Genomic DNA, 11,129 nt, shown 5'->3' on the forward strand with positions numbered 1-11,129 from the left:
GTTACTGAGTATTAAACAATTCTTGTGGAATGTGCACAGTCAGCAAACTCTTTTAGAATCAGAATTAGCATCATGTTTAATATCACTGACATACAGAATGCCATGAAATTTGGTGTTATGTGGTGGCAGTACATTGCAATACATAAATAAACTATATATATAAAATTATTAAATTAAATAAATAGGCAAAAATAGTGAGATAGTGTTGATGGGTTGGTTCATAGTCCATTCAGAAATCTGATGGCGGAGGGGAAGAAGGTGTTCCTAAAATGCTGAGTGTGTCTCTTCTGGGCACTCCATTTTCAGGAAGATATGAAGGTTTTAAAAAGAGCAGAAGAGATTTTACATAAATGAGCCTTGGGAAGTGGAACCTTGGCTATGTGGGTAGACAGGAGAAACTCTGATCATTTTCCTTGGAAGAGATTGCAGGGAGTCTGATACAGGAGGGTATAGATCTACTGTAGGTGGATGGACCAAGAACTAGAGAATGAAGAATGAAAGTGAAAACCAAAGATTCAAAGTGCATTTATTATCAACCCTGAGATTAATCTTCCTGCAGATAGCCACGAAACAAACACCATGAAAGAAAACACCCAATGCGCCAAAAAAAAAAAAAAAACAAATTGTGCAAACAGCAAAAATTGAGCGAATAGCGCACAGGATATTAAACATCAAACAGCAGAGTCCTTGAAACAGTCTAGAAAAGTTCAGTTTAAAAGTGACATGAGGGAAAAATATATTGAAGTAAAGTGTGGTTTGGTTTAGAATGCACAGCCAGGTGTAATAATGGAGACAGTTTCAAGTGTAATATTGACCATGAGGCTGGATAATTATATAAAACAAAGAAAATAATTTGCAGTATTGTAGGGAGAGAATGAGGGTGTGGAGCTAGTTGCATTGCTCTTACAAAGGCATTTATGCACTAGGTAGACCAAATGGTCTTGATGCCTGCTGTGTTCTATGTTCGAGAAAATAAGACCATAAGATATAGAAGCAGAATTAGGCCATTTGGCCCATTAAGTCTGCTCTGTCATTTCATCATGACTGGTCCATTTTTCCTCTCAGCCCCAATCTCCTGTCTTCTCCCCGTATCCCATCATGCCCTGACCAGTCAAAAATCTATCAACCTCTGTCTTAAATATATGTAAAGACTTAGCCTCCACAGCTGCCTGTGGCAAAGAATTCCACAGATTCGCCATTCTCTAGCTAAAGAAATTCCTCCTCATCTCTGTTCTAAAAGGACACCCCTGTATTCTGAGGGTGTGGCCTCTGGTCCTAGACCCTCCCACCATAGGATACAACCTCTCCACATCCACTCTATCAAGGCTTCACCATTCGATAGGTTTCAATTAGGTCACCCATCATTCCTACTTCATTCCATGCTAATTGTAATCAGTTATAACCAGAATCCATTATGTAATTTTTTAAAAATAAATTGCTCATGGATATTGGAAACAAAATTTGCATAGAAGTCTTTTAAATCTGTAAATACGGGGAAAGAAATAATTGAGGTGCCACAAGCAGTCACCACACTTAAGGAATTAGAGCAAAACGCAGGTGAAGTAAGGAGTGTAGATACTATCTTTGTGGAATGTTCTGTCTACTAAATCATATAAAACTAAATGGCATAAAAGTGTCAGCAACTGGAATTATTTATCAAAATTTGATGAATTGTACCCAAGACAGGTTCCTGTACCTTTCTTGCCATGGGATTGGCTGTGGCCAATTGCAGGAACATTTTTGACACGTGTAAGCTCATCTGAACTACAAATGACGCACAAATAGTTTCAATTAGAGACTCATCAATACCCACTATATTGATAAATTACTATATTTTAACAAAGATCTTGAGTTGGTGAGCTCAAGAAAGGCAAGGATTTGCTCAAGCTTCTAGCCATGCTTGTTACCTGACCCTTGCTGTGTAAATTTTGGATTTAGAATGGAGCAGACTCCACTCCCTTGTCCCTGCTTCTTTACCAAGACTGGAGGAACAATGGCAGTCTGTGACCCAAGCAATATGGCAATGCCTTTAGGGGTGGAATTAAAAGTTCACTTGATAAATGCTTTTGTAGGTTTATCTCCTAAAATAGAGCTAATGTTGACAGGTTGGGCAGGGATAGAATGACTAATCCATCAACCTGCTGGCATTGCACAACTATGATGATTTAAACAGCGTGATTCACAACACAGCTGCCACCCAGTGACCGTATCACACCTAGACTCTGACTCGCTGAGTAAACTGAACAGATGTAATTTTTTAACTTCAGACATTTATAGGTATGGCCACAGATCTTTACTCTCTTTATATACATGGCATGTTCACCACACATTAATTAGGTGCAATTTTTCTTAAATTTATTTCTGAAAAATGGAGGCACAAGATTCTGCAGATGCTTGAGCAACAAAGTCGAAACACATGCTTATTCTGAAAAACATTTGTTTTGACACCTTGTAGTTTGTTGGTTTTCAGTTTAATTTATTTCATTTTTCTTAAACTGGTAGCTTCACAACAAGTTTTGTAACATCCACATGGTTCTACATCAGAAAAAGTGGCATTTTTGGTTTGAGAATGAGTGTCCCAACAGATAATGACTGTAGTGTGTTACCCATTCATCAGTGCTATGGTACGCACAAACAATTCAGACAGCACCTACAGCTACCCAGTCAAGTTTTGTCTGTATCATCAGAATCAGGTTTAATATCACTGACATATGTCGTGAACTTGGCAGCAGCAGTTCAATGCAATACAAGATAATAGAGAGAAAAAAAACTGAATTACTGTAAGTGTGTTTGTGTGTGTGTGTAAAATAGTGCAAAAAGAGAAATAACAAAGTAGTGAGGTAGTGTTCATGGGTTCAATGTCCATTCAGAAATCAGTTGACAGAGGGGAAGAAGCTGTTCCTGAATCATTGAGTGTGTGCCTTCAGGCTTCTGTACCTCCTTCCTGTTGGTAGCAATGAGAAGAGAGCATGTCCTGTGTGATGCCACATGAGACTCATCGGTTATTAATTCTTGGAACTTGTGTGGATGCTGCAATTCCTCTAGGAAGCTTTGACCAGCTCAACGTTTGTGCTTCCGCAAGCTCGGAGACTGAGCTCCAAGGCATCAGTCTTGCATTCCTGGAGGCTAATGAGATGCATGGACTTTTGCTCAACATCTACAAGACCAGAGTACAACATTACAGCCTGATTCACTGTTCCTTTTTGTTCAAATACACTTAATAGAATTATAACAATTTAAGTGATTGTCCAGAGAGTTAACTACTTGATGGATTTTTTTATAATTTATTGCAGTTTTGTACCTTGTGGAGAGAAAGGATTTTACATTTATATAATGCCTTTTCATACAAATCGTGTTCCATTTGATTAATAGCTTTTTATGAAACAGCATGAATAATATTGGAATTAGCACAGCAGGCAATTAATCTGCTTCTGAAATTCATATACCTGGTTAAATAATTAAGTGTCTGTAAGTGGCCCCAGTATAGTTCCCCAATCATTCCACAAGATTTCTGAATGGTCCGTGAACCCATGAACAGTACCTCACTATAAAAGCTTCACTTTTTACCCTTGAAGGCAGCCTGAGCAGTGGGGCAAATAATGTGCGTCAACAGGGGATAGTCTTTGGATGGACATTGTCTGTTTATTATATACAGTATATGAAATACAAACTAAGCACTTTGACGGCTGGCTACTTAATAGTCTGCACTGAACTGCATCTGACCAGTCATTACTTTTAAACCCTAGGAGAGCGCAATCAATTCACAGACTATAAGTCGTCCTGATTCATGCTGATTGCTATTTGCCATAAGGCTGAGGAGATATCATAGTGTTTGTCGGTGCTCTGTTTAATATATTTTTAGGATTAATGTTAATTGCAAGTTTATAACTATTGCTCTTCCCACCACAGAGAAGTATTTTCTGGATGTGGTTTGGTTGGTTATTAGTCATCAAAGCAATTTCACAGAGTGACCCTTTCTGCCCTTCTCTGCCGGGCCATTTACTTAATGGAGTTGCTGCGATAATCCCTGCTTCTCCCACATGTGCATGCATCTTGTTCCTCATCCAAGTATTTAACCCTTTCTATACTTGGCCAGTTTTATTCCTCTTTCTAATACCCCTGCTCTTTACATGGGTACTTCTGTTATGCTGCTGCTGCTAAGTTAACAAGTTTCACGTCACATACCGGTGATAATAAATCTGATTCTGATGTTCCAGTAGAAAACCTTAATCCACTGGCTGGCTTCCGAGATCAAACACATTGCTGCTTCTCTCTCACTCTCTAGTCTGCTGCTACGGTCTTTAGTGGGCCGTGATGTTTAATTTTCATTTTGAATACAACCAGCGCACTTCCACTTCACCCAGCACACAGGAATTGAACGAGGAATTGCCAAATGTCATTTAGGTAGGTGATACCAGTAAATTATCAGTGATTTAGCTCACACAAAAAAAATAAGGTGTTCACAGACACCAGCTTGTTCAAATTAAATTTATTATCGAGGTACCATGTACAACCCTGAGATTCATACTCAATAACTATTGTCCGCAGCCCACAGAACGTCTCCAAGGTTCACTGGTGCCATCTTGGATCTATGAAAGTGCACTATCAGATGGTCAGATGACTTGCTGATGTAATCCGATGTAATAAGCCACTTGGAGAACTGGAATTTAAGAATATATCTGCAGTTAGCATTCATTTCTACATCAGAATCAAAAGCAGGTTTATTAGCACTGACATGTGTCATGAAGTTTGTTGTTTTGTGGCAGCAGTACAGTGCAATATATAATAGCTGTAAGTGACAATAAGAAATATATATTAAGAAAAGGTACTGCAAAGAGAAAGCAAAGTAGTGAAGTACTGTTCATGGACCATTCAGAAATCTGGTGGAATAAACTGTTGCTAAAATGTTGAGTGTGTATCTTCAGGCTCCTGCACCTCTCCCTGATGGTACTAAGGCGAAGAGGGCATGTCCTGTGTGGGGAGGGTTCTTCATGATGAACGCCTCCTTTTTTTTGAGGCATTACCTTTAGAAGATGCCCTTGATGGTGGGGAAGCTAGTGCCGATGAGTTTACATGAGCTAGGCTTACAACCCTCTGCAGCTCCATACACTGATGTCCGTTGGGTCAAGATCACCATTTCCACTCTACCTCTCCTCTGTCTCTAAGATTGCTTCTCCAAAATCCAGATGACTAAAAACAGAAGTTCTCATCAGTTACTGAATCCTCATCACGAACTCCCTTTGCCAGCCACACTGATTCAGTTCCGTTCCATAGTGTTTGAAACTAAACTAGGCTGTTCACGACCTAACCCTCATTTTATAGCCTGTGATAGACCACTCAGACTGGCTTTATTGACTATCCCCAGTTCTTCTCCAGCTCATTCACTGCTGAAACTCTCTTCCATGTCTTTGTCATCTCCAGACTGGACCATTTCAAGGCAGTTATCGCCAGTCTTTCCTGTCCTCTCAGCAAACTCTATCCTCACTCCATCCGGTACCAACACCATCCTGAATCGGGATGGATAACTTCACTCACCAAAACACTGAACTGATCACTGAATGTAATCTATGGGTTCATTTTCAAGTACTCTACAACTCATGTTCTCAGTATTATTTATTATTATCACTATTTGTTTTTCTTTTATATTTTCAGTTTGTCTTAGAACGTAGATCAAACAGTACTGCACAGGAATGGCCCACAATGTTGTGCCAAACCAATTAAATTAGCAACCAAATGACCACACATGAGGCTGCTTTACAAGCTATGAGCCCATGGTATCACATGAAGGATTCTAGAATGGATGAAGCATTGGCTGATTGGCAGGAGGCAAAGTGCGGGAATAAAGGGCTAGTGGTGTTCCACAGGGGCCTGAGTTTGGACCGTTGATGATAGAGTTGATGGATTTATTGCAAAGTTTGCAGATGATATGAAGACAGGTGGAGGGACAGGTAGTTTTGAGGAAGTAGAGAGGACTTAGACGAATTAGGAGAATAGACATAGAAATGGCAGGTGGAATACAGTTTTGGGAAGTGAATGGTCATGGACTTTGGTAGAAGAAATGAAAAGGTCAACTATTTTCCAAATGGAGAGCAATACAAAAAAAACTGAGGTGCAAAGGGACTGGGAGTCCTTGTACAGGATTCCCTAAAGGTTACTTTGCAAGTTGAGTCTGTAGTGAGGAAGGCACTTATGATGCTAGCATTAATTTCAAGAGGATGTAATGTTGAGACTTTATAAAGCACTAGTGATACCTCACTTGCAGTGTTGTGAGCAGTTTTGTGCCCCTTATCTTAGAAAGGATGTTCTGAAAATGGAGAGGGTTCAAAGGAGGTTCATGAAAATGATTCCAGGATGGCTTGTCATATGAAATGTCTTTGATGGCTCTGAGCCTGTTTTAACTAGAACTTAGAAGATTAAGAGGTGACCTCATTGAAACCTATCAAATGGTGAAAAGGTTTGATAGAGTGGAAGCCGAGAGGATATTTCCTATGGTGGGAGAGTATAAGGCAAGAGGCCACAGTCTCAGAATAGAGGGGCGTCTTTTTAGATTGGAGATGAGGGAGAATTTCTTTAGCCAGTGAGTGGTGAATCTTGAATTCTTTGCCATTGGCAGCTGTGGAGGCCAAGTCTTTATATATATTTAAAGCAGAGGTTGATAGATTCTTGATTGGTAAGGGCATGAAGGGATATGAAGAGAAGGTAGGAGATTAGGGCTGAGAGGAAAATTGGAGCAGCCATGATGAAATGGTGGAGCAGAGTTGTTGGGCCAAAAGGCCCAATTCTACTCCTATATCTTATGGTTAATTGGAAAACCAGACGATGCTGATTTAATATTCATTTGGGTGTCTAGTGTGGGTGCGCAGAAATGGTGTGAAAGTTGTTTATATTTCAAAGGAAGCATTGTACATACATTGTAAGTATATTGTCCTTTGATCTTTAGTATAAAAAATGTCATATAATATTGGGTCGAGCTGGCCTCTTTGCCCAAAAAGGGTCTCAATATGATGTCTGCTGTATCTCATTTTGTTGAATAGAAAGACTACTTCATATTTACCAGTTGCGTCTCTCTGGTGACTTTACTAGATTACAGAGAGGAACAGAATTCTTCAATTCTGCAGGTTTCAAATTGCAGCATTTTTGTTGGTTTTTGTTATAATTTTACAGAGAATGAAAATCTACTCTACAGCAGAGTGGCTGAAAGGTGCTAACACTTGGACCTCTTACTCATGTCAACTTGTTTTGATTGACAGGAATGGTAAACCGGGAGGTCCTGGATCAGGTGGAACGTGGTTATCGAATGCCGTGCCCGCCCGAATGTCCCGAGTCCCTCCATGATCTCATGATCCAGTGTTGGAAGAAGGAGCCAGAAGAGAGACCGACCTTTGAGTATTTGCAGGCCTTCCTAGAAGATTACTTTACTTCTACAGAACCTCAGTACCAGCCAGGAGAAAACTTGTAGGCCCAGTCACTGGAGGCAGCATTCGAGACCGTGTGCAGCTTGAAAAATGCAAAAATTCAATCAGCCTAGCTGCACGTCGCCCTTAAATCGGCTTAGTAACTGGAATTCCCGTGCACTGTGCACTAATTCATTTTTGCATATTCTTCCACAGTGTATAGCTAATTTTGTTTATGAGGCACTATAGATATTTAATTTGAATTTCAACACCTATTGATGGGTAAGGTTCTGACTAAAGAGGTAATGAAGAATTTCCTTGTGCAAACAAAGGCAAAATACCAAATAAAGAATTCTGTCTCCTTAATTAATTTTTAACCTCTCAAACCTATTGACTGTCCCTTCTATAGTTTACCTACAAAAATAAACCTAGAATGATATCTTTACAGCAGCATTTCCTTCTAAGATTGGGAAAGTATAGTAATCCAACTAAGGATTAAAACACACTAGAGGTCTATCATGCTTTTGGTGACAGACTAGTTAATCTAGAGAAAAATGTTCTTGTATACAATTTACTTAACTGGAAATTGCAACAACATTAGGACATTTTGCACATTTCCTTTTTAGTATTTTTGGTATAACATGCCGTTATTATTATTTATATTTTAATCCGTATGAATTGTAGAAAACTAATTCTGATTAATATGATGGTAAAGCCTAAGTATTTCAGTGTTTTGTCTCCCCTGCAGTACTTTATGTATATAATGTTTTTTTTTGCTGATGAGAGGAACAAAAACATTGGATAAGCTGCCATCTTTTATGACTTGATATAGCAATAATGTGATCAAGACAATGAAACATTTTGCTGTTTCTTAAGAATAATAAGTGAGTTGGTTGGCTTTCAGAGATAGTATTAATTGGTTATAGCAGGCATATTAGGCAACCATGATAAACGCATTGTGGTTCAGTTGAATATGTGTGTGCAAACCCAGGCCCATTGTAGTAGGTGTCCTCAGGACTGCCATCTAGTGGTCAACATGAATATATGAGACAAGCCGTTCTGTTTTCCAGACAGAATTAATAAGGTGCCAAACATGAATGCTTATTACAGATGCACATTTAATGCCACTGGATATATGAAATTTTGCAGAATACTATGATAAAAATCTTTTTATTGCAAATAAATCAGCCTCAATAAATATTCGCTTAGTTTGAAGCCAAACGTACATATTTGGCCATTGTTATGTGAATATTAAAATATGCATTTGTGTGAAAATCCTTTGTCCTAGCAATGTTAACCCATTCATTTTAAACCTGTTAACATTGTTAAAAAGGAATTGCATACAAAGCCATAAACTATTCAGCACTAATATTTGCACAGTGGGATTTCAAGACCTTGGATTTTAAGGTGATATAAGTATTTTTGCACAGGCTGTAATATATATTCTGTTTTGCACACATCAGCAGGATTGCATTGTAGAGATTTTCTCACTCCCTGCAGAATGTCTGAAAACATGTTTCACTGGGTGTTGAAGGTTGTTTCTCTGATGGGCAATGACAAGTTACTTCTATGATCATCAACTTATTGTTGATAGCCAAGTAAAGGTCAGCTGAGGGAGTCAGGCATGGGAATTGAGCGTCAATGGACACTATTGCTATGGGTACAAACTATATATATTGGACTGCATTAGAATAGCAAGGATCTGCTGTAATGCAAAGATAGGGGGGAATTATAACTTATGTGCTGTATCAAGACATTTATAAAGTTGGATCCAAAGAGTTTTGTTACCATAAAATGCTGTAATGATCTATGATCCAAGGAGGCTGCCTCATTTCCCCACAAAAAAAACGATATTCCTCCTGTTAATTAGTTCTTTTTTAACCTGTGTTACCTTAATTCCTGAATTCCACTACAATAATTTCTGATCAAAATAGAGTTTTAGCCGTATCTTCACTGGTAATTGTTAATATGGTCAAACTAGTGAATTAGTGGCAACATTTTGTTTCCCTTCATAGCTGCCTTCTCAAAAAAGCAAACTGGTTTCATGTGTGTTGGGAAGAACAGGCTCTGCCTTCAGTTCTTCAGATGAGCACAAAGGTGGAGATTGAGATGGTGAAATGAATAGACTACAAGTGAATGATCGTGTGAAAATTCTCCCAACTTCCTCATCATCAGCTGAATAATCTTGGCTCTTAATTCATGCAAAGTGAATTTTAGCTAACATGCTAACGTGAGTTCAGCTTGAACAGCACATTAAGTGTTCTGTTTCCTTTTCAGGCTGACTATCAAGCTAACAGTAATCAGTGCATGAGAGTTCAAATTTTGGAAAATATAGGCAAGAAATGGTACAATTGAAAAATCTTGCTAATAATCCTCTGTGAATTCCTAATGAGTGTGAATAATTTGTTATTCATTAGCTACTAACTGTAGTTGGTAATGCCTCTTAAATCACAGGCCTATCTCTTGTCATTGTCTCACTGTGATCAAAGACTGCACAGAATCTTAAGGATGCATTTGGAATGACACAATGTGTGAGGGGAAAAGAAAAAGGAAGTTTGTACTGAATTGAGGAAATGCTTTAGCTAGTTTGGTGAATTGAGAAACAAAGACACTGGAGTCAAATGGTGGAATAGGTTCAGTCAGTCCTTTGTATATAATATAAAGTATTACAAAATTTCAGAGCAAAATGTATGCTGTTCAAGTTTTCACTTTCCAGCTGCAGCTATTGCAGGACGGCACAACATCGTAGTGGTTAGTACACCACTCTACTGTACCAGCGACCCGGGCTCAATTCCCGTCGCTGTCTGTGAGGAGTTTGTACGTTCTCCCCGTGACCGCGTGGGTTTCCCCCACAGTCCAAAGATGTACTGGTGGATAGGTTAATTGGTCTTTGTAAATTGTCCCGTGATTAGGCTCAAGTTAAATTAGGTGGTGCTGTGCGGAATAGCTTAAAGGGCCTATTCCGCACTGTATCCGAACAAAAATAAAAATTGGCAAAACAGCTACTAAAGTGATTTTCATAAATTCTCTTTGAAGCTCTTTTTTAATTATCTATGAAATTTCATGTTGTTTCTTTATGAAAACAATGAATTGTGTATGCAATATTTTGTTAGTATGGTACTTCAGACTTATGATGTACACATTCCCATGGCCTGTGCAGAGAATATATTGATTTTCAATTATGAATCAATTTTTTTTTACAAAAAATGCAATCTTTGCATTTTGAAACCTTAATATTCACCTTTATATATGTATTTCCACATATTTCTGCTGTGTATAATTATGTTCGGGTGTAAGCTCTTTTGTAATTTTGGGGAAGGGTGGGGAGTAAGTTCTTTTTTGCAAATTCATGTTCCATTTTTGTGCAATTAAACAAAAAAAAATTAAACTACACTGATGTTACCACTACTTTTTGCCTGTAGAAGAAATATCACAATGTTTACTGTGTCTGATAATGGAAGTATTAATGAACAAAAGATAGTAAGAGCAGAATTTTCATTCAACATGCTTGTTCAGCCTCAGGCCTTGTATCTTCTTTTCCAGTTCTCACAGCCCTCAATTCCCTGAGCTTATCTACTTCCTCTTTAAAACTCTCCAATGTTTTAGCCTCTATAACTCTCCAGAATAAGGAAATTCTGATACTGTACTTACCATCATCTGTGTATATTCTTATGCACCTCAGTTTTAAATAGCCACACCAACTATATCTTGCAAACAAAATAAAGGAAAATCATT

General features: G+C 38.4%; 1 protein-coding gene across 2 annotated transcripts in view; it reads left to right on the top strand.

Annotated features, from left to right (window-relative positions):
- LOC140187157 (proto-oncogene tyrosine-protein kinase Src-like) overlaps positions 1-10,802 on the top strand; it is a 223,432-nt gene extending 212,630 nt beyond the window's left edge. For both annotated transcript variants that reach the window (XM_072242161.1, XM_072242170.1), the window contains exon 12: positions 7,251-10,802. In XM_072242161.1, the coding sequence (XP_072098262.1) occupies positions 7,251-7,459 (209 nt within the window). In that variant the 3' untranslated portion in view covers positions 7,460-10,802. The remainder of the gene's footprint in view (positions 1-7,250) is intronic.
- Positions 10,803-11,129: the final 327 nt, after the last annotated feature.

This window comes from Mobula birostris, chromosome 2, assembly GCF_030028105.1.
Source record: "Mobula birostris isolate sMobBir1 chromosome 2, sMobBir1.hap1, whole genome shotgun sequence".
In the NCBI taxonomy this organism is placed as follows: Eukaryota; Metazoa; Chordata; class Chondrichthyes; order Myliobatiformes; family Myliobatidae; genus Mobula; species Mobula birostris.